Source organism: Muscardinus avellanarius, assembly GCF_963383645.1.
Source record: "Muscardinus avellanarius genome assembly, chromosome: 5".
NCBI classification, from domain to species: Eukaryota; Metazoa; Chordata; class Mammalia; order Rodentia; family Gliridae; genus Muscardinus; species Muscardinus avellanarius.
In genome coordinates this window covers 90397780-90421409 of record NC_137790.1, presented here as the reverse complement: position 1 = coordinate 90421409, position 23630 = coordinate 90397780, and the positions used below count along the sequence as shown (strand labels likewise).

Below are 23630 nucleotides of genomic sequence, written 5' to 3'. Positions count from 1 at the left end.
TCTCTCTCTGAGCTATACCTACAGCCCTATTTTATTTTTAATTTGGAAACGGTCTAAGTTGCAGAAGGCTTAAATAAGTAGCTGAGGCTGGCCTCTAATCTGTGATCTTCCTGACTCAGCCTACCACGTACTAGTATGACAAGCATGTGTCACCATGTCAAAGAGTCTTCTCTTTCCTTCCTTTGGGCAGAAACCAAACCTATCTCTCACATGGCACTTTAGGTAATTAAAATTTAAATGCAAATGGCATAAAGTATTGAGGCTTAAAAAAATCTTTGACTTACTAGGGGAGCCTTATTTATAGTTATACATTAAAGGCATTTCACTTTTAAAAAAGATCATTAATATATGACTCATGAGGCTATTATGGCTATTAAATTCATTTTTAAAGTGAAGACAGTCATCAGTTTGGTCCTATTTTCCTTGATAAAATGGTTCAAGGTTAAGTTTCAGTACAATATTTTATTTTTCTAGCAATGAAAAATTTAGTTTCACTACAATATTTTATTTCTCTAGCAATGAAAACTTTAGACTCTGCAAGGCCCTTAGTGAGAACTTGTTTCAAAATTAGTTAGAAATAAAATGGGCTAGAAGTGTAGTTCAGAGGCGGAATGTCCCTGGGTTCAATCCCTAGTACACTCCCTGCCCCAGAAAAAACCCGAGAATGGGATGGTTAAATTACTTAATTTTCTCTTCTAATCCATTAGTTTTTCCTTTAAACAATATTGCCTACTTAGATAGAATTCCAGGGTTTATTTTTGTTTTGGTAACAGTGAAATAAGAGAGGGCCATTTTATGGTCAAGTTTCAATTCCTTCCAGAGGATTGTTTTCCAGAATTTAGGTCACACTCTACTAATGGGTCATGCTACCACTTTAGGAACCAAAGGTCTAGCATGGAGAGGGAGAGAGAAAGAATATGAGATGAATGAATGAATGAATGAATGAGTATGAATGAATGCCCAGCATGGTGGCGCACACCTGTAATCCCAGTACTTGGGAGGCTGAGATAGGAAGAATGCAGGTTTGAGGCCAGCCTCAGCAATTTAGCCAGGCCCTCTGCAACTTAGTGAGATCCTGTTTCCAAATGGAACATAAAATAGGGCTGGGGATGTTTCTCCGAGGTGGAACACCCCTGAGTTCAATCCCCAGTGTGGGGAAGGGGGAGGGAGAAGGAAGTGTGTCGTATATAGTAAGGATTAGTACTGTTTCATGATACTTTATTTCTGATACATATATGAATGCAGACGTGTCCGTGGAAGTCTGCAGCACTCAGCCCCAGGGGGTTGGGAGAAGCCTGTTAGACAGGGACGTGTAAGTGCACAAAGGGACCCTGTCTGTTTACAACTTTGATATTTTATTCATCATGGTTTTTCTGCATTAATTTTGATCTTAAAATGTTACAATGACTATTTTGGTGCCCCCTTAAATTTTGCACCCAAATATATGTCTCCCTTCCCTCCTCTAGTATGGGCCCCCTCAGTATTTTTTTTTTTTACAGAGGGAATGGGTAAGCTGGGGACCTGTGAGGAGATAACACATGGGAACAAGCAGTTGTCTGTCCAGCGTCTCCTCCCTTCTCTAGGAAGCAGGGGTAAAGCGGGCAGAGGGAGGGGATGGCTGGGAGGGGAGGGCTTGGCATGGCCGCTGACGGGGCCAGGAGAGAAGGTACATGTGTGGTGGCACAGTACTGAATGCCACCCACAACTAGCCCTGTTCTCCAGCAGCCCTGCGGGTGTTGTAGAAATGAGGGTGATGGGGACAGGGAGTGTTGGGGCAAAAGGAGGGGAATAGGGCCAGGGGGCAAAAGTGTGTGATGATTCCACATTTGAGACTGGGAGGGGGCTGCTGGGGAGTGAATATCCTGGAGTGTAAGTGCTCAGAGGAAATGCAGTTCTGAGCGAAGCCATATGAATGACCATAAGTTTTCTTGAGTGTGTTGGAGGTTAACATGACCAAAAAAGGCTTCCTTAGACTTGTGAGTGTGATATGGCCGCTAAATAAAATGCAGAAGTATAGTTTCCCTGAAGATTAGGGTTTTTTTTTTTTTTATGTTACTGGGGTTTGAACCCAAGGATGTTCTACCTCCGAACTGTACTCAGCCCTATTTTATGTTTTATTTTGAAAAAGGGTCTCACCGTGTTGCTAAGAGTCTTGCTAAATTGCTAAGGCTGGCCTTGAACCTGCAATACTCCCAAGTTCTAGAATTACAAGTGTGGACCACCATGCCTGGCTTGAAGATTAGATGTTATGATGTTACACTCATGGCCAGAAATAGTCAAAATAGAAACAAAGGCATATACATTTTGAAATTAAAATGCACTGTTCTATCTAGTCAACAGTCCTGAGTCCTGGGGTCTGAGATTCACTTCTGGGAAGGCATTTTTTCCCAGCTGAGACAGCACGGAGCTGGTCCATCGTTAGCCCCTTTGTCTGGTAGCTCCCAGTACAGTGGGGAAAACACCTTCCCAGAAGGTGGTCAGTGACCGTCTTCTCCAGTTAGAGCTCCGTGGCAAAGACTCCTTGTGCAGCTCACACCTGCAATCCCAGTACCCACTTCTTAATCTCAGCCTAGTTTTCTAATAAATTAGCCCTTTTAAATAGCTTTTCCCTAGCCAGGTGTGGTAGCGCATGCTTATAATCCCAGTACTTGGGAGGCTGAGATAGGAAGATCACAGGTTCAAAGACAGCTTCAGCAAGTAGTGAGACTCTCATCAAACTACTTATTTCAAACTAAAAATAAAATGGGTTGGGGTTATAGCTCAGAGGTAGAATGCTCCTGGGTTCAGTTGCCATGCACAAATAAAATAAAGTAGCTTTTTCCCAGATTCCTCCCTCTTCTTTTCTCTTTCCCCCGAGTTTGGTTTTTAATCAGATATCTCTGCTCATCTGTGCCCCTGGAGAACTCACCCATGTTCATATTCATGAAATCTCCATCTTTATGCTCAGAGTGTCCGTCTGGTCTGTACAGCTCCAGTCTTTCATTGCCTGCTGGATGCATGTACCTCATCTCTTTACTACCTCAAATTAACACAAGGCCAAGACCAAAGTCAAGATACCAGTTTCCCTCCCTCCTCAGAAGTGCTTAAAATTGCATTTCACTCTTCTTCCTTGTTCTTCCCCATCCTAGGTCATTCATTGGGTTCTACTGGGCTTTTGTTTTTCTCGAAAGGGTCTTTATCCCTTCTTTTGGGTTTCAGTATGGTTTGTTCCTCAAAAGCGCTTGTGCTGCAGGCTTGGTCCCCAGTGTGGCTATGTTAAATGGTGGCAGAAAGCTGGGTGTGGTGGTGCACACCTGTAATCCCGGTACTTGGGAGGCTGAGAAAGGAGGATTGCAGATGCACAGCCTTCTCAGTCACTTAGCAAGGCCCTGTGCAACTCAGTGAGACCCTGTTTCAAAAAGTAAAATAGGGTTGGGGGTATAGCTCAGAGGCACAATGCCCCTAGGTTCCATCCCTAGCACCATACACACAAGAAAAGAGATGGTGGGAGCCGTAAGTGGTGGGGCCTGGGGTGAGGGGATTGGGTCACCAGGGGATTGTTACATGACTGATTCAGTTCTCACATGAGCCGCTTGTTACAAGGTGAGGCCACCCAATGTGCCTCTTTCTTTTCCTCCTCTCTGTCATGTTGTGACAGCCAGGAGAGCCCTCCCCAGAGGCTAAATAGATGGGGCTGCTTGACCTTGGACTTTCAGTCCCCCAAACTAGTAGCTGAGTACACCTCTTTTCTTTATAAATGACCAGCTTTAGATATTTTGTTATGGAACAGAAAACAGATGACTATGCCTTCCTTCCCTCCCCATTTCCACCACCCTGAACTCTTCCTTCCCTGGCATATCCTGCATCATCAGCTGGAGGCCCGGATACACGAGTGTCCTGACCTTCCGTCACTCTGCATTCCATCCTGTGACATCACTCTCACCTTCCAGTTTAATGGGAGTTATTGTGAACAACAGACACTTCTGTGACTTCCCATTGGCCTCTGTACCCCCTAAGACTCCCCTACCTGATTTTCAAGGCTCCTGATTGGGTACCTCCCTGCATTCAAATATATTCCTATTTCTATTGCTCCCCCACCCCCTGCAGTCATCTACTCTGGTCATCCTTGGGCCCTTCTGAAATCCTGACTCATTCTCACAGACGCTTGGGCATCTCTGTTGTGCCTGGAGCTGATATCCCCTGAATTAGTTCTGACACACTGTTTACATCGTACCTTGTTGGCTGTGGAAACTATGATTCTATGTAGGGAGAATGAGTCTTATCTTAAATGGACTGTAAATGCTCTGAGATTGGAAACTGTAAAATACCACCTCATGATCCCCCCACCCCCAGGCCTGGCTCATACTGTAAGTTCTATCATCCTTGTAGGATGAGCTGAAACACTGAAAACTGAGGTTGTTTAACTCAAACTCAAAGTGCAAACCTTACCATCGTGGTTAAAACTGACATTTTTAACAGGTTTTGCATATCTCAGGATCACAAAGGTAGACTCAACAGGGAATGAGTTGATAGCCAGGATTAATAGAAAAAAAAATCAGGGCTTATTAGAGAGAACTTGTAGCCTCTAGACACATTAACTCTAGTTTTTATTTTTGTTTTTTTCCGGGTGAAGCTTAAAGAGCTCTCGGTGAAAAAATACACTGTTGAGAACTGGAGGCACAGCTCCCAGACTGGAAAGTGCTTGAGGTGGGTCATTACCTTTTCCTGTACTCTACTTCTACTCTTTACCTTTTCTGACTACTCGTTGCTAAGGCTAGCAGTTCCTCTCTCCCAATCCCAAACAGAAGCAAACCCAATTGTACTCCAAATATTTGCATAGTTCCCCTAAGCAAGTCTTTGTCCCGCTCTCTCCAGTGCTCTGTGTCATATTTTTTGTAGGTTCTGAAGTCACCTATAATTTTTATTTCCCTTCAGTAACATTGCATTGATGTCACCTCTGATGTGTGAGTTAAATACCAAATCTGAGTAAGGTAAGGGTAATCTGAGCTACACAACAAATCTGATCCCAAACAGAGAATACCTTGGCGTTTCCAGAGTGTTGATCGGCCACTAAGCCATGCCTTGGGCGCACAAAGGAAGCTGCACCCACAGCAGTCTGCTGCGGGTGGTTGCTGAGTTTCACATTTATTATTGTTTTGTTTCCTGTAAGGCCCAGTGTTTTATTCTACCACATCAGCTAGCCTGGTTCCTGTGCTTCTCCCCAGCGCCCCCCATGCACCCTGCATATGAAGTTAGAGCGTGTGCTTCAAAGCATCTTTAAGACTGCGAGAAACCAGAGGCACGAGCATGAGTGCCACGTGCATGTGTGTGGCGGCCATCAGCAAAGCCAGAGCTGGGCACAGCGCAGTTCACTTTTATCAGTGAGCTCAGGTCCAGGGGAGCACTTTTGCTTTGGGCTGGAAAAACCCTCCTAGCGATCACATCCCATTTGGAGGAATTCAGATGTTCTTTTGTGTGTAGACTGAAGCTGTGCGATATGAATGAGGAGTTTACCTTTCTTACGTCTAACTCTCACCATACCAACATTATCAATGAGATTTGGCAAAACACCAGCTGAACAACTCAGACGACTAAGTGGGAGAAATCTCATTTTGGAACTTCACGCACTGTACTGAACTCGTTAAGTGGTGTGGGCCGTTGGCTTTGTGACAGGCTCTTGGTCATTTTTCAGAAAACATTTTGACTTGTTGGGATTCATTTGGAGTAACTGGAAAATAAGGTAACCACATACATGTCACAGAGGATGGAATGAATATGGGACAGTGCTCACTTAGAGTAGCAATATTTGCTGCAGTGGCAATGCACCACCCTGATGAATCATAGACCTGGATTCATTGCAGGGATACTAGCAGCAGAAGGTAAGTCAGGTGCACTTGGGGTACAGGAGGAGTGGGTGCCTGGGCTGCCAGTCTAGTAAGGAGCTCAGGGCTATGGACAACCACAAACATGTGCAAAACTGAGCACAGTGCTCAAAGATGGAGAGCTGTTTTGCCTGGAATTTCTTAGATTCCAAGGGTTACACAAATCTCTTTGTGCTCATCCCAGGATCTTTTGGGTAGAAATGGTGGATTCATTTCAATTGAGAATTTTTAAATACCAATACTGTCTTAAAGACCTGTTATAAGATTTCTGTAACTTTGATTTAAGCCTCCAGGTCCTTCAGGAAAGATTGTGGAGGAATTAGAAGGACCTGGCTTTTGGCTTTCGGAGGACAGTCCTTACTAGAGTGAATCCCATGGGAAGACTGAGAGGAAGTGACGCTTAGTGATTTTGCCAAGCTTAGGTAGATACCACTCTGGGAAACTGCTGCTTTCTGCTGCCTTTCTTTTTTTTTTTTTTTAGAGTTTTTTTTAAATTTTTTATTGGTGCACTGTATTCATACATCATAGTGGGATACAAAGAAAACTTTTGTAGACATACATGCACACATCGCCCAGTCAGCCCCCACCCGATCCCCACCCCATTCCCTCCCCATCCCTCCTTCCCATGCTTGGTTTAGTGGTTGACATCTAGTATTATAGCAATTTATCCAAAATTAAAAATGATAATCTCACATAACAGTTTCATTTGTCTGATACCAAGCTTTTGATAACATAAAGATAATATTTCAATATTTCTTTTTGCTTTCTTTCTTACCAGAGAATATTTTTTTCTTTTTTTTTTTAGGTGAAACTATTATATATTTATATATTTATTTTTCAGAAAAAAAATCTATCCTAATATGGAATATGGATTCTAGATACCCAAAACGATCTCGAAAAAGAACAAAGTTAGGAGATGTATATTTTCTGATTTCAAACCATATAAAGCTACAATAATTGAAACAGTGTGGTACTGTTCTAAAGGCAGATATATAAACTGTTGGAGCTGAATAAGAGCCTAGAGCTAAATTCTTCCATCTATTGTCAAGTTATATTTGACAAGGTTTCCACGAACATTTGGTGGAGGAAATAATAATCTTTTAACTAAATAATGTTGAAAAATTAAAATTACATGAAAACATTTCAATATTTCCTTTTGCTTTCTTTCTTACCAGAGAATATATTTTCTATTTTTTTAGGTGAAACTATCATATATTTATATATTTATTTTTCAGAAAAAAATCTATCCTAATATGGAAATGGACTCTAGATACCCAAAACGATCTTGAAAAAGAACAAAGCTAGAAGATATATATTTTCTGATTTCAAACCATATAAAGCTACAATAATTGAAACAGTGTAGTACTGTTCTAAAGGCAGATATATAAACCATTGGAGTTAAATAAAAGCCTAGAGCTAAATTCTTCCCCATATTGTCAAGTTATTTTTGACAAGGTTTCCACGAACATTTGGTGGTGGAAATAATAATCTTTTAACTAAATATTGTTGAAACATAATAATTACATGAAAAAGAATAAAATTGGACCCCTACCTAATCCCATATACAAATATTAACTCAAAATAGATAAAAGAGCTAAATATAAATCTTAAGACTATAAACTTTTAGAAGAAAATCTGGGTCATAAAACCTCACAACATTGAAATTGGCAGTGATTTCTTGGATATGATTTCAATGGCACAGGCAACAGAAGAGTATACAAACTCCCTAAAAAATAAAAAAAATATTGTATATCCAAAGACAATGTAAACAGAGTTAAAAGTTACTAATAGAATGGGATAAAATATTTCCAAATGCTATATCTGAAGGTGTATTAATATTCCAACTAGACATCCTAAAAATTAACAACAATAAAGGCAAACAATACAATTTAGAGATAGGTAAAAGACTAACATAAATAATGAATCTCCACAGATAACCAATCTTAGTTGTCTGTTGGATGGAAACTTGTTTCTCTGGTTCTGGTGAGTGTTACCTATTTCTTCTTTGTAATTAATCTCTTTGAGTATTTTCTCTAGCGCTGGTTTTGAAGACATAAATTCCTTCTGTTTCTGTTTGTCATGGAAGCTTCTTATTTTTCCATCTAATTTGATAGAAAGTTTTGCTGGGTAGGAAATTTTTGGCTGGAAGTTGTTTTCTTTCAGAGTTTGGAATATGTTACTCCAAGCCCTTCTGGCTCTCATGACTTGGTTTGGGAAGTCTGGAGTGATTCTAATTGGTTTGCCTCTGAATGTCACTTGGCCCTTTGTTTTTGTTGCCTTTAAGATTCTCTGCTTGGCTTCCACATTGGTCATTTTGACAATTATGTGGCGTGGGGATCCTCTTCTCCGATCCTGTCTAAAGGGAGTTCTATAAGTTTCCTGAACCTGTGTATCGACCTCTTGCTCTATGTTTGGAAAATTTTCTGCTATTACTTCCTTGAAGAGATTGTTGATCCCTTTGGTTTCACTTTCTTTTCCCTCCTCAATTCCAATTATTCTTAGGTTAGCTCTCTTAAAATGGGCCCATATTTCTTCAATGTCAGATTCCTGCTGTCGGATTTTTTTTTTAGATTAGAAACTATGTGTTCATTTTTGGAATGATCATCTTCTAAGAGCGAGATTCTGTTCTCCATGTGGTCTAATCGGTTGTTCATGCTTTGAATTGAGGCCTTTACTTAATTAATTGCATCCTTTATCTCTCTTTGGCTCTGAGTTCTTTTCGAAGCACCTCTATTATTTCTACAGTTATTTTCCTGATTTGATCTTCTAGAAATCTCTGATTTTCTGTTTTATCGGGTTCTGATGTTGTGGGGTTGTGGGCATTCATTCTCCATTGTTATTCCTCTTTCCCATGATTTCGGAAGTTTGTGCCTTCTCTGGGTTCTTCCCTTGGGTCACTATGACTTCACTTAAGGTGCTCTGGATCTCGAGTCTGTAGTATCTCTGACCCCACTACTCCTTTACTGGGTTGTATCACAGAGTCTCCGACCCAGGGAGTCCATTGAGGCTGCTTTAGACTATGGGGGTTGCCAGGTTGCACGTTCTCCTATGGTGTGATATCTCTGCCACCGCCACTCCCCCACTGGGTCAAGTCCCAGGGAGTACAGTACTGGGATTTCTCCTCTGTGTCCCGCAATTTGACTCACTGTTCTTGAGTACGCAGATGTAGCTGTACTGGACTTGGTGAATTCACTGCTGCTGCCGCCGGTGGCAATATGGCGCCTCTGCCACGCCCTCGGCCGTGAGACTGGTGTATTTTTTCTTCTCTGGTTTTGAGTTCCACCCTGAGTTCCTACAGCGTGTGCTGAGTTCAGCCACTGGGAGCTTTAGATGCTTCCTGCGCCGAAAGATCCCGCCTGGCTGTTGTGCAGCGGCTCACCTTGGCTTGCTGTAGCCGTCCGGTGAACTCGCCACTGCCACCGGAAGTATGGCGCTGCTGCCGCATCCTCGGGCGTGAGGCCGGTGTTTCTCCTCTGTGGCTCTGAGCTCTGTTCTCAGTCCGCTTTCTCTCTGGGGCCTGGTGATTTTTTTGTTTCTCTGGTGATGGTGTTTTCTGGCTATGAAAGGCGCTGATTTTGTGGTAATGGAGATTGGTTGTTAGCGGGGCTCTTAAGCCCCACTTTCCTCGGTCGCCATCTTCCCGGAAGTCCTTTTTCTGCTGCCTTTCTCTCCCTCATCTAGAACATCAGATCCAGAGACAGCCAGCCTATCAGAGGGGGCCTTTGTGCATATTAGTCTTTCCCTCTGAGAAGGGTTTCTGCCTTTTTAATGGTCAAGTATGCTAATGTATTTTACATCACATCTCTGAATGATGCATACATCAAACTCAGTTTCAAAATGGGAGACTCACACTTTGTGCTTTCTGTACACTGCCATTCTGGTTGCATTTTTTTCTCCCCCTTTCCCTCCCTCCCCCGTCTCTCTTTTTTTTGGTTGTGGCTTCCTAAACAGCTCGCAGGATTAAAATCTGTGCCCTAGGGAATAAACTGCTACTATGCTGATTAGCTCTGGACAAAGTCTCTGGGGCTGCCTTGAATCTCCTGTCCCTTTTGGACATTGTACACACCCAGCCTTTGCAGCTGTCCCTCTGACTAGGAGTGATCATGGGGATGGGAAGTATAACAAAGTCTGGAAGCTCAGGGGTCTGGAAGGTCTTGCTGCCAGAGCCAGGCCCCTTTGCAGGGTGCTCAATATGAAGTGTTATTTTTTTCTTTTCAGTACTGGGGATAGAACCCAGAGGCCTTCTACCTTTGAGCTACAACTCCAGCCCTATTTTTTATTCTTATTTATTTATTTATTTATTTATTTGCAGAACTAAGAGTTGAACCCAGGGACATTCTACTTCTGAGCTACATCCACAGCCCAATTTTTTATTCTTTATTTTGAAATAGGGTCTCACTAAGTTGTGGAGGGCCTCACGAAGTAGCTGAGGCTGGCCGCAAACTTGTGATCCTCCTGTCTCAGCCTCCCAAGTCCTGGGATTTAAGTGTGTGCCACTATGCCCAACTGAGCAGTTGTTTTATATCAAAGTTAAGTATGGGGTGACTCAAGGAACAGGTCTCTGGGCACAGAGTGAGACCATTGCCCAGGGACTTGTGATATGACCCATCTGTTTGGCTTCTTTCCTAATCTTGGCCAAAGCCCAGGAGGCAGGTATCATCCATAAGAGAGAGCACTTCCTTTTCTAGGTGAGGAAGTATTTTTTGTGGTAAGCACCAGGGACATAATTCTTGCGGCAGGGGTGCTATCTTCTAGTGGTGGGAGGAAAGGGAGGATGCATAGTAGGCAGTGTATGTGGGCCTCACCTGAGGTGGTGCCCAGCTAGTCTTGAACTGCCATCCTTCCCGAGTCACCAGCACTCTGAGTGAAAGGCAGCTCTGTCACCAGCATGATTCTTGGCACCCGTGTTTGATAAACACCTACTAGATGTCAGGCGATGACTGGATGCTGAGCTGGGATGTCTGTAACACTGCCTGAAAAGCCTCTGTGGGGTTTAAGTACAGACGAGGAGCATCATTGAGTTTCTGGGAAACCCAATGCAGGCTTTCCAGAGAAGAACTCTCCTAGAACTTGGGATGAGTGCATTTCATCCACGCGGGGAGGTGGGGCACGCTGGGCCAGAGCGCTGTGGTGCAGGGGCAGGGTGGACGGAAGGGCCGGGTGGCTGTGCTTTCAGCTGATGAATTGCTGCTGTCAAGCAGTGTGACAGAATAGCTGGAGAGGCAAAGCCAGCAGGGTCCTGGTTGCTGTGCAAGTCATAACCTAGATGACATCTTGTCAGGAAGTAGTGGACGGACTCTAAAGGGTGTGAAGAGCCCCACTGCCTCGTGGTAACCTCATGTCATGTGAGAGTTGCTGGCCAGGGGTCCTTCAGTCTGTGCACTAGTCTACCAGTCTGGGTGAGAAGGATGGTGACTGGAAGGGGTGAAGAGAGACTTAGGAAGTGGCTTATGGGGTTCAACAAGTAGATATGGAAGAAAAGGCCGACTTCCAGATTTCTGGTGCTGATGAATGAAATGCCATCAGGCACAAATAAAGGGGACATGGGAATAGTTGTTAGGAAGATACTTGAGTGGGTAAGAAATGGTGTTTAAGCACTCCTGTGTGATTGATAACTAGCTGTCTACTTCCCTCTATGTATATTCACTGTGTGTGTGTGCATGTGCGTGCGTGCATGCGTGTGTGTGTGTGTGTGTGTGTGTGTGTGTGTGTGTTTTAGTTAATGGGAACTAAACCTAGAGTTCTACTTCCAAGCTATACCCTCAGCCGTATTTTGTTTTTTTGTTAGGATATGGGCTCCCTAGGTTACTGAGAGTCTTACTGTGTTGCTGAGGCTGGCCCTGAACTGGTACCATCTCAGTTTTCTGAGTCCTGAGTTAGAAGCATAACATAGTACAACAAATAGCAAATAGCCGGGCCTCCCTTGGAGTTGAGATCCCCTGACGACAAAGCCAGTGCTTGCCGGCTACACCCTACTGCCTGCCTCACAGTGTAGACGTGTTAAGTGTGAGGAGCCCATTGGGTTTCTGAAGGAAGGTGACTATTTAGATTTTGGACTCACAAGTCATTTTGGTTAGAGAGAGTTGAACTATGCTTTTGAAAGCAAATCTCGACTCCTTGGTTGTGACCCTTGACTAAAATACATACACAGATACCTATGTACATAATACACATAACTTACTCGTGTTTCTGTTCTGTCTGGGGCAAGTGTTGATGGATTTCTATGAGTTTTTCTTTCATCTAGTGTTTGGTCTTGATCTTTATAACTACTTTTATTCTGACTGTATTTAAGTTTGTATACTCAGAGATATACCTATTTGTGACAAATGAACTTCAAGTATACATGGTGGATAACCATTTTGGAGGTTTTTAAGTTTTGTTTTCCCCCCCCCCTGGTCTGGGGATGGAACCCAGGGGCATTCAACCTCCGAGTTCCACCCCCTGCCCTATTTTTTATTCTTTATTTTGAAACCAGGTCTCACTGAGTTGCAGAGGGCCTCACTAAGTAGCCAAGGCTGTCTGTGAACCATGATCCTCTGGTCTCAGCCTCCCAAATGCTGGGATTACAAGCGTGTCCACCAAACCCGGCTTAAATTTTATTTAAGAGTAGGAGGAGAGCTGGTAATAGTGGTGCACACCTGTAATCCTAGTACCTGGGAGGCTGAGACAGGAGGATTTCAGGTTCAGCCTCAGCAAGTAGTGAGGTTCCCTGCGACTTAGTGAGACCCTACTTCAAAATAAATAAAACAGGGCTAGGGAAATAGTTCAGAGGTAGAATGACCATGGGTTCAGTCCCTAGAACCAAAAAATAAAACAAGAAACAAACAAACAAAAAATGTCCACAAAGAGTAGGAGGAAGAAAGGTTTCTGTATTATGAATGGGAAGACAGTATAAGCAGTTTCCCCCCTTTTCTTGTATTCCCTGAGAAAATAAACAGTTGAGCCAGGCACAGTGGCACACATCTCTAATCCCAGTGCTTGGAAGACTGAGACAGGAGAATCACAGGTTTGAGGCCAGCCTCAGCAACTTAGTGAGACCCTGTTTCAAAATAAAACATAAAATAGGGGTGGAAGGTGCAGCCCAGAGTCAGAATGCCCCTAGGTTCAATTCCTAGTACTGCAAAGAAAAAAAGTAAAACAAAACAAAAAGAAACAACTGTACACCTCTGCAAAGTACTATCTGGTTGCCTTTTGTGGGGATCAGTTAGGTTACATTTGGTTTTAAGGAATCAGGAGTAATATTTTTCTTTTTGGAACTTAGTAACCTATTCCCTTGTTATTCTTTTGTCCTTTTAACTCTGATAGGTCAAGTTCACATTCACAGAAAGAAGTCCATGAACTGGCCGTGTGAAGCCACCCACCAGACTTCATGAAGGATGCCAGTGTGGAAGAATTTTGACGTGCCATTGTCCTCATTCTATAATGTGTTTCATTCTTTTGCAATCCTAGAAAAATGGTGTTGAAAGAAAATACTGTGTGAAATAGGAAGATCCTTTTCCATTTTCAATGACCAGTATGTACTAAGATGGACATCTATCCCACCAGGTCCAAAGTTCTATGGTTTCAAAGAAGCAAGCACTTGTTTAAAACTGATCCTAAATAAAAACTGGACATGAGAATATTTGTTAGTGGCAGAAGAGTAAAAAAATGTCAGTTTATTCATCTGTTTGCCACTTGTTTTATACTAAGCCTCATGTTTTTTTGGGAACTGATTGATAATAACATTGTGAGCCATATGAAGTCTTACTCTTACAGATACCTCATAAATAGCTACAACTTTGTGAATGATACCCTGTCTCTTAAGCCCAGCTCTGAGGGGACTCACCACCCATACTTGATTAACCACAAGGAGAAGTGCCAAGCTCAAGATGTCCTCCTTTTGCTCTTCATAAAGACCGCTCCTGGAAACTACCATCGCCGTTCCGTGATTAGAAAGACGTGGGGCAGTGAGGAGTATGTGCGCTCCCAACTTAAAGCCAACATCAAAACTCTGTTTGTCTTAGGAACTCCTAGTCCCCTGAAAGGAGACGAACTGCAGAGAAAACTGGTGTGGGAAGATCAAATGTACAATGATATCATTCAGCAAGACTTTGTTGATTCTTTCTACAACCTTACTCGTAAGTTACTTATGCAGTTCAACTGGGCATATACCTTTTGTCCACACGCCAAATTCCTGATGACTGCTGATGATGACATCTTTATTCACATGACAAATCTGATTGAATACCTCCAAAGTTTGGCACAAATTGGCGTCCAAGACTTTTGGGTTGGTCGTGTTCATCGTGGGGCCCCTCCCATTAGAGCTAAGAGCAGCAAGTACTACGTCCCCTATGAAATGTACCAGTGGCCGGCTTACCCCGACTACACTGCTGGTGCTGCCTATGTCATCTCAGGGGACGTGGCTGCCAAGATCTACGAAGCGTCACAGACACTGAATTCTAGTCTTTACATAGACGATGTCTTCATGGGCCTCTGTGCCAATAAAATAGGGATAGTACCACAGTACCATGTATTTTTTTCTGGGGAAGGTAAAGCTCCTTATCACCCATGTATCTATGAGAAAATGATGACATCTCATGGACATGTACAAGACCTTCAGGACCTTTGGAGGGATGCTACAGATCCTAAAGTAAAAAACGTTTCAAAGGGGTTTTGGGGTCAAATATACTGCAGGTTAGTTAAGATCTTTCTCCTTTGCAAACTGACTTATGAAGACACATATCCTTGTAGGGCTGCATTTGTCTAATAGTACTTGAATGTTGTATGTTTTCACTGTCACTGAGCCAAACCTGGATGAAAAACCTATAAATGGTTTGTCTGTATCCTAAATAACATGAATATGAAAGACAAATATTTTTTTTTTTGGTACATTGTACCTCTGAGCTACAACCCCAGTCCTATGTTTTTTGTTTTGGGTTTTTTTTTTTTTTTTAGTCTTTTTATTTTTGAAACAGGGTCTCACTGAGTTACGAAGAGCCTTGCTAAGTAGCTGAGGCTGTCTGCGAACCGTGATCCTCAGGTCTCAGCCTCCCAAATGCTGAGATTACAAGCGTGCGCCACCACACCCAGCTGACAAACATTTTAATAGGGGCTTTCTACTTTATGGTCTAAGTTGATTTCAAGGAATTCATGTTTAGAAAAGTTTCTATTATGAGCAAAGACAAAAGTTTGTGAAATTCAAATTCCCACTTAATGCCACATGTACAGCTGAGATGTAGAGAAGTTATCAAGAGGCCCCCTGGTGTTAGAGTAACAGCTTTTGGAACCCCCCAAGTCAGTGTATAGAACAGCATTTCAAAGAAATGAATATATTGTTAGGTCAGACATCCCAGTTTATTTTTGTTAAAGATCATTTGACAGAGATGGTAGGGGAAAGAAAGGGTTGTCAAAGGAGAAAGTACAATGAAACTGGTGAAAGAAAGTCTCTTGTTCTTAGATGTAGGAAGATGTCTACAATTCCATTATAAACAGCCCAGTGACATAATGTCACATCTATGTAGCTATTTACCTAGATAGTATTGGCATCATTTAAAATATATTTATATCTTTTTCTCAAAGTTTAATGTGCACTTTGAGAAAAATCACTAGCTCTGCCCTGACTGGTACTTAATAGAGTGGCTTTTTCTTCTTTTTTCCTCTAACATTAGAAAATGAGACAAAACATTGATAATTTGTCCTTTAATAGAGAGAAAGCATTGTTAATTCTAATAAGCTGATTTTAACTTGATGAATTTTTAACTGGGTTTTGAATATTCAATAGTGGTGTGTGTTTAAGGTAGTTATTTGAATGTCATTTGCATAGAGGAATATGATGACGGGAGATTTCCAAAGGAAAAAATAGGACTGTTAACTTGGCAGCTCAGTGATAGAGCGCTTGCCTAGCACGCACGAGGCCTGGCTAGATCCCTGGCACTGCAAAACAGAATGAAAAGAATATCAAGAGCCTCCTTTCCCTCTGATCTTGGCATTTTATTACTAAAATTACTAATTAATTATTGATTATTAATTGTTAATTAATTTTATTACTAAAATTAACCCACCCCTTCTGCGTAAGGTCTCAGAAACCACATATTTTGTTCTAAGTTTAAAGTTTTAAATTGAGAATATTAAACATCAAATTAAAGCAATAGTACTTAAAACAAGTTCTTTGACCCAGTAACTGTAAGAGATGATTTTTATCTTTCAAATATTTTAAACGGGATAACAAATGTGATGGAGAAGTTTCCAGAATGAAATTGAAAGTGACATATAAAGCTTTGTGTTCCAATCAGAGCTCAGATCAAATAAAGTAACTTACATTTATTTTACAAAGGATAAAAATGTGGCAGTGATGCAAACAACCTCCCCTCACTTCAGAAAGAATTAGGTGATGTGTGTTGGTAGAGAGATTATGTGAAAGCCAAAATAGTGACTTCAGCAAATATAGTGGAACTGATGATAAAACCTTTGTCTACAGAGGCACCTGATGGGGACACTCAGATGCCCCATTTAATCAGATGACATCAGGGACATGCCAGACAAAACAAGAGATTCCTCCATATACACAACTGGGTGATGATACTTATGTCTAGCAGGTTGACTTTTAATATTTATAGAAACCTTTTGTTAATTTTTTTTCTGTTTTGGAATTTAAGGGTTTTTATGTTGTTTAGTTCATTTAGTCTTTTTTTTAAAATGCCAAAACTGCAATGTCACACATTTAGGTTGTAGTTACTGTATTTTTTAGTAGATTCAGGATTTTAGATCATTACAGTTTAAATGTCCTGACCAATTTTAAAACTACAGAGAACAAAAGCACATTTTGACAAGGTAAGTTTATAATTAATTGTTATTAATTGATTATTTAACAACTGTGACTTTGGGCCATATATACATATACCTTATGTATCTATCTTTACTTGGAACTGTTAAAAGTTGCCATTGATTGAAAACATCAGTATCTATCTGGCCATCAAAGCAGTCTTGTTTACAGCAATACTTTATGAAATGGTTATTTATTTGGTTAAAGCTCTCTTGAACTGTGTTCATCTTTGTATTTTTGCTTAGAATAGAAACGAACAGGTTTAAATTTAAAGGAAATATGAAGGCACTTCATGTTTTTATATGAAGTTGCTAGATGATTCCTTCATCAGACTTAAAGTACTGCGAGAAAAATATGTAAATAAAAGTGTTCTAACCTTTTTTTAAAGGAAGGCAAAAAACATTTTGGTGCTCTAGTGTTGGGTTATCTTTTTAAAAAATGTCAACAAAGGGAAAATAATCTATTAGCCTGCATGGTCACTTGAGTAAAAGATGGTTATACACAGTGTTATTGTTAACACACACACACACACACACACACACACACACAACCCTTTTTACCTCTTGGTTGGTTTGCATCTATTTTCCATATTATTAATTTTATACCAAAATGTTAAATATTTATATTATCAGTTTTGCTCTTGTATGGCAAAATAATTACTGGGTTTTTAAAAATCTGTGATTTCCAATAAATAATTTAAAAATTGTCAGTGGATGTGTATTTAAACTCAAGTGTGGGCACCGTTTGTTTATATAATCAGCTCCTGTTTGATGGCAGAGGAGTGTGTTCTGTGCCATCTTAGCCCTTTCCCTGTTCAGACCTGCTGCTGTCCTCAGGCTAGAGACCTGGTGTCCTTGGGTGGTTCCAAGGACATGCCTCTGTTCCCTAAAAGACTTGTGCTGGAATGTCTAGGTAAAGAATGTTCTTCCTAATAATTTGTTCAGGAAAAGACTGAAATAAGAACCTGCAGCTCTAGTGCCTTGACCATTTGAAAAGATATTTCTCTTTTTATTTGATATTCATTGGCCATCTAAAAGTTACCTTCATCTCTTAGCATTAGGAATGCTCTTGTGCTTACTTGTTGAAGTATGTGGTGCTTTGGTATAAATACACAGATATATGCTCCGTTTTTCACCAGAGTCCTGTTCAGTCTTTGGCACAGTAGATGCTGATTCAATCTGTATGGTCTGTAAAACTTGGAAGATATGAATTATTCAGCTGCAGTAGAACTTTGGACTTGGAAGGCATGATTGGGATATTTGCATTTGGGACTAATAAGATGGTTGACCCATATTTGGGAATTTGACTTGAACACTACAGCCTCAGTGCAAATGGGGTGGGAGAACTGGGTATACAGGGTTATCTGTTCTGCTGCAGCCATGAGAGGGATGCTAGCTGTCTCCCTGGCTCAGTGGTCTCTACACTCTGCAGCAGGACAGGCCTTCAGCACAGCTCTCCTTACAACATGGCTTCACTACAGACCTCTGAGGCTTCCTCCTGCCTCGGTATCAAATGTCAACACTTCCTGGTTTTCAAGGCCAGGAAGATCAGTGTGATCTTTTCCCTTATTCTCTGTAGCTTGATTTTTCCCACTGCCATTACTATTCGTCACAAATCTCATTCATGCATGCTTACATTGGTTTCCTTTGCAAGGGACACCATTTCTCCCATACCTACATCTTGGAAATCCAGCCCCACCTTCACTCCTTCACTAACCGTCCCTCCCAGCATCCTCAGCTCTATGCCTAAGCACATATGTTATTATACAAACTACTCTTGTTCCAGGTGGGGGTTTTCTTGTAAATTCTCAAGGTAGAGACTGCATACCCCATCACATAGTGCTCAAAATCAATCCCTAGCACTGAAAAAAATAAAATCACCTTTTTCTAAATGTAACATGGTAATGTTATTTTAGCAAGCCATCCTATAAGGATGAACTTAATTATTATTCAGAACCCTTAATAGACATAATCTGGTATAACATTTTACCTATATTTCTTAAAACTGATCATTTGTTCAATAAGATCTAAATACCTTTCTATTCCAAGCATATTGTACCTTACCAACTGTAGCCCCAACAAATTTGTATTAGTTATGTATCAAAACTCAAATCTATAAAATCATGAGTAAATATATAAAATTATAAAGTTTTTATGGCAAAAAATTGGTGATCTGAAGGTATTTAGGATTATTGTTTTATAATCCTAGTGTTCAGTAACCTTGTAGATTCTTCTGCCTCCTTATGAATTGATTAGTTAATTTTGCCTTTTTTTAAAGTCCATTTGCAAGAAGATAAAGATAGTTTGATTTCATTACTTAATACAATAAACATTTACTTAGTGTTTCTCATTGCAAGTATGATTTAGTGGTCTACTCTAAGTTAATATAGCAATTCATCAATAGCCTTTTATAATCATAAAAGAAGGTATGAGTTTTAGTGATAGGAAAGTCAAAAGATTAGCTCACTTAGGGAAACAACAGAGCATAGGATTGTCAAATGTTGCTTCTCAGAGATCACCCCACCAACACTCTGACTTTCAGAAGTACTGAAGAGGCCTTTCACTGGAACTCAAAACGCATTTCACAGCTAGAGTACCTTTAAGCAGTCTACGATTCTAAATGGCCTTGGCTAAGGGGAATATTGTGAAAGACATTAGTTCATTCATTCTTCAGGCATTTTTTAGAGGCCACCAAGAGCCAGTCATTATGATAAACCCTGGGATAAAAGTAGCTCACAAATGATGTATGTCTAAATAATGTGACTACCACTAAAATAGGAGTTATTTGGGGGTTTTGAGTATAAAGTGATTTTTTTTTTTTTTTTTTTTTTTTTTTTTTTTTTTTTTGCTGGTCTGGGGATGGAACCCAGGGGCATTTGACCTCCGAGCTTCACCCCCTGCCCTATTTTTTTATTCTTTATTTTGAAACCAGGTCTCACGGAGTTGCAGAGGGCCTCACTAAGTAGCTGAGGCTGTCTGCGAACCGTGATCCTCCAGGTCTCAGCCTCCTGAATGCTGGGATGACAAGCGTGCGCCACCACACCTGGCTATAAAGTGATATTTTTTAAATGAATTTCCCCTTATGCTTTTGGTCTTCACCTCCCTAAGTCAGGATTTCTGGTTTGCATTCTCATGTGAATACCTTCCTGTAGATCAAAATAGCATTAAATTTGTATAAATTATGTCTCTGAAAAGAGCCTTTAATCGTATTTAATTCCATAATTCAGTCAATATCAACATGACTGAATTACATTTTACATTTACAAATTACAGTTTACATTTCATATTCTCTCGATTCTACATTTTTTAAGTTTTCAATTCTCCTAATTGTTGCTTTTGTGAGATGCATGACTTGCTCTCCGGTACATAATAAAGGTTAGTATATAGAAAAAATTACTGTGACTTATGTATGAAAGATAAGGAATGAGATTTAAAATAGAGGACAAGCCCCTCCCCTATGGAGGGGCCTCTGTCTTACCTGCTGGGGGAGAGATCTTCTCTATCAGGCTGTTCCAATTCAGGGTTCCCTCCATCATGACTCCTTTCAAGTATTTCTTCATTCTGAAGTTAAAAAAAAAATTTTTTTTGGTACGATTTCATGTTTTGGAGGCCTCTTTTTTTGACAATACTGGGGATTGAACCCAGAAGTATTCTACCTCCGAGCTACACAGCCAGCCCTATTTTTATTCTTTATTTTGAAACAGGATCTAAGTTGCAGAGGGCCTCACTAAGTAACTGAGGCTGGCAGCAAACCTTCGATCCTTCTGTCTCAGCCTCCCAATACTGGGATTAGAAGCGTGTGCCATCACTCTATATTTTTCTTTCCTCTTCATCTACATTTTTCTTTCCCCATTTCTGTGGGTTTTGATTATTCTAGTTGAGCAGCACGGCCAGTTGTTTAGCTTCCTTGGGTTTCTCCAGCCACTGTGGTCTGTAACAGTTTGCCCTTCAGGCTGCCTTTTGAGACCTCAAAAACCCATGCTCAGAAGCAGGCATCCTCCCTTCATGAAGGGCTACTCACATTGTACCCTTCACCCCTGACTCAAAAACAACTCAAAGTTTGAGCTAGAAGAAACACTAAAAGGATCATGGGATCTCTTATTTACTTTTGGTGGTTGGTGCCCTTTCCTGCCAGCTGTGAGATAATTTAACCTTTGTAAGCTCACTTCACCTTGCCGCCTCCATCTTCTCACCCAGAACATAGACCCGCAGCCTCATCTATGGGAAAGTTACATCAAAGTATGTATAAGTGCTTCTCAAAGTGCATGGCAGGCAGGAAGCATTAATTATCTACTTGTTCCTTATTAAAATATCTTTATGAGCCGGGTGTGGTGGCGCATGCTTGTAATCCCCACGCTTGGGCGGCTGAGACAGGAAGATCGCACAGGTTCAAAGCCAGCCGTGCTGGTTTAAGAGACCCTGTTTCCAAATAAAAATATAAAATAGGTCTGGGAGTGTAGCCCGGAGGTAGAAGGTCTTCCAGGAACCCCAGTACCATCCCCCCCCAATATATATCTTTATGATATTCTCCTTGCTGTAAATCTCATACAAATTTACCTCATTGTTAAAACTAACTGCATTTTATTTTATTTTATTTTATTTTATTTTATTTTATTTTATTTTTCCATTAGGGGTCTCACATTATTGCCCAGGCTGGTCTTGAACCCCTAGTCTCAAGCTATCCTCCCCTCAGCCTCCTGAGTAACTGGGACAATAGGCAAATGCCACTGTGCTTGGCTACAGCTGTTTCTTCTTCTTCTTCTTCTTCTTCTTCTTCTTCTTCTTCTTCTTCTTCTTCCTCCTCCTCCTCCTCCTCCTCCTCCTCCTCCCCCTCCTCCTCCTCCTCCTCCTCCCCCTCCTCCTCGTTCTTCTTCCCCTCAGACCTAGTTTATATTTTATTTGGAAACAGGGTCTCACTAAATTGCTGAGAGCCTCACTAAGTAGCTGAGGCTGGCTTCGAACCTGTGCGATCCTCCTGTCTCAGCCTCCCAAGCACGGGGATTACAAGTGTGAGCCACCACACCTGGCTAGGGCTGTATTTTCTTGAGAACAAACTGAGTCTTGCTTCTTTTTGAGAAATACTTAATGTTATTACAAAAAAAGTGCCATGCCTATTTAATTTCTGAGATGACATTTAATTTAGATTTGTGTTCACATCTAAGTACTTAGAATGTAACTGGATGTTTTAACATTAATAAAATTAGTTTTTGAAGTCTATCTTCACAAGACATTTTTTTTCTTAAGTGAAGAGCTAAGTCCTTGATGTATTTGTCATGTTCAGGTTTCTCACTGAATTACTTTTTTTTCACATTTGAAAAAATTCCCTAAATTTGTCACCAAGGCCATTCAGACAATGTAATAGATGAAAGATAATGTAAGAGACTAATGAAAGTGAGTATTAATGACGAAAACCTGTCAATATTTTGTGTGTTGTTGTTGTACAATGACCTACCTCTAAAAAGTAAAAACCAAGTAACAATTCTTAGAAAACAAATTCTTAAAATTATTTTTCAGGCCATGTGTGGTGGCGCACGCTTGTATTCCCCGCGCTTGGGAAGCAGAGACAGGAGGATCGCGCAGGTTCGAAGCCAGCCACGCTGGCTTTAGAGACCCTGTTTCAAAATTTTAAAAAAGTATAAAATAGGTCTGGGAGTGTAGCCCGGAAGTAGAAGGGTTTCCAAGAACCCCAGTACCACAAAAAAATTATATTTCAGGATTTATCATATAACAAAACATCTAAGATTCAGATGTTTTATGATTGAGGATTTATGCTTATTTCCTTATTGTTTTATGGCCAACTTAAGTCTCTGAGAGTTAAAGTAAATAATTTAGCTAGGGTCAAAATACTTACTGAGTGACTAGATTATATGTTACATTGTTCTCAGGTTTAAAACATCATTTTAATTCATTCAATTTTTTCTTGATACTGGGGATTGAACCCAGGGGAATTCTATCTCTGTGCTACACCCCCAGCCCTATTTTTAATTCTTTATTTTGAAACAGGGTCTCACTGAGTTACATAGGGCCTCACTAAGTAGTTGAGGCTGTCCACGAACCACGATCCTCCTGTCTTAGCCTCCCAAATGCTGAGATTACAAGTGTGAGCCACCATGCCTGGCCTTATTTATTTTTAAATGTTAGTGAACCCACCAATGTTAGTGTGCTACATCCATATCACAGTAATTTGAAAATCTCTTTTAGAGTAAAAAAGAACACTAGTTTGAATGTGAGAGGTAGCCAGCCCTAGATTGGAATTCCTGGCTTACTTTATATTCAGTAGTGGCCTTGGGCAAGACCTTAGTTCTCTCACCCTTAGGATGTGATAGTTTTATCTACATAGAGTTGAAAAGGCCATTAGAGATAATATGCTAAAATGCTTAGCATGAAAGCTCAATAAATGATACTAGCACTGGGCTCTTTCTATCACCTTGTGCGGGTTGGGGAGGTACTGCCTGACGTGCAGTAGTACCGGGCAGTAGCTGCCTGCCTGTGTAAACCATGGTCCTCACCTCACTAGCAGTGAGGATTAGACAAGTCACTCCATCCCTCTGGGCATCCATTCTGTATATGATGAGGAAGATCCGGGCGTGGTGGCACACGCTCATAATCCCAGCGCTGGGGAGGCTGAGACAGGAGGATCGCACAGGTTTGAAGCCAGCCTCAGCTACTTAGTGAGGCTCTCAGCAACTTTGTGAGACCCTGTTTCCAAATAAAGTATAAAATAGGTCTAGGATTATAGCCCAGAGGTAGAAAAGCCCCTGGGTTCCACCCCAGTACCACATACACACAAAAAAAAAGATGAGGAAGACATAAGATTTGGCTATGAAACATCCTTCTGCTTGTAATATAAAATACCAAGATAGGTGCTATTATTTTAGATTTTGAGATGAAAGTTGAATTGTAGTCAAATGGAAAATATTATGATACTTCCTGAAAGCTTGAGGAGGCAGAGGGCATATTCAAGCAAAA

At 41.0% G+C, this 23630-nt stretch overlaps 2 protein-coding genes across 2 annotated transcripts in view; one reads left to right on the top strand and one right to left on the bottom strand.

Annotated features, from left to right (window-relative positions):
* MCF2L2 (MCF.2 cell line derived transforming sequence-like 2) overlaps positions 1–23630 on the bottom strand; it is a gene marked incomplete at both ends in the record, with an annotated part of 233944 nt that overhangs the window by 68442 nt on the left and 141872 nt on the right. Inside the window, one exon of the mRNA XM_080696562.1 lies at positions 20140–20222. Coding sequence (XP_080552688.1) covers positions 20140–20222 — 83 coding nt within the window. The remainder of the gene's footprint in view (positions 1–20139; positions 20223–23630) is intronic.
* Positions 13474–14607, top strand: B3GNT5 (UDP-GlcNAc:betaGal beta-1,3-N-acetylglucosaminyltransferase 5; the record flags this gene model as incomplete). Its single annotated transcript, XM_080696232.1, has 1 exon — positions 13474–14607. The coding sequence occupies one exon, from the start codon at positions 13474–13476 to the stop codon at positions 14605–14607; it is 1134 nt and encodes a 377-aa protein (XP_080552358.1).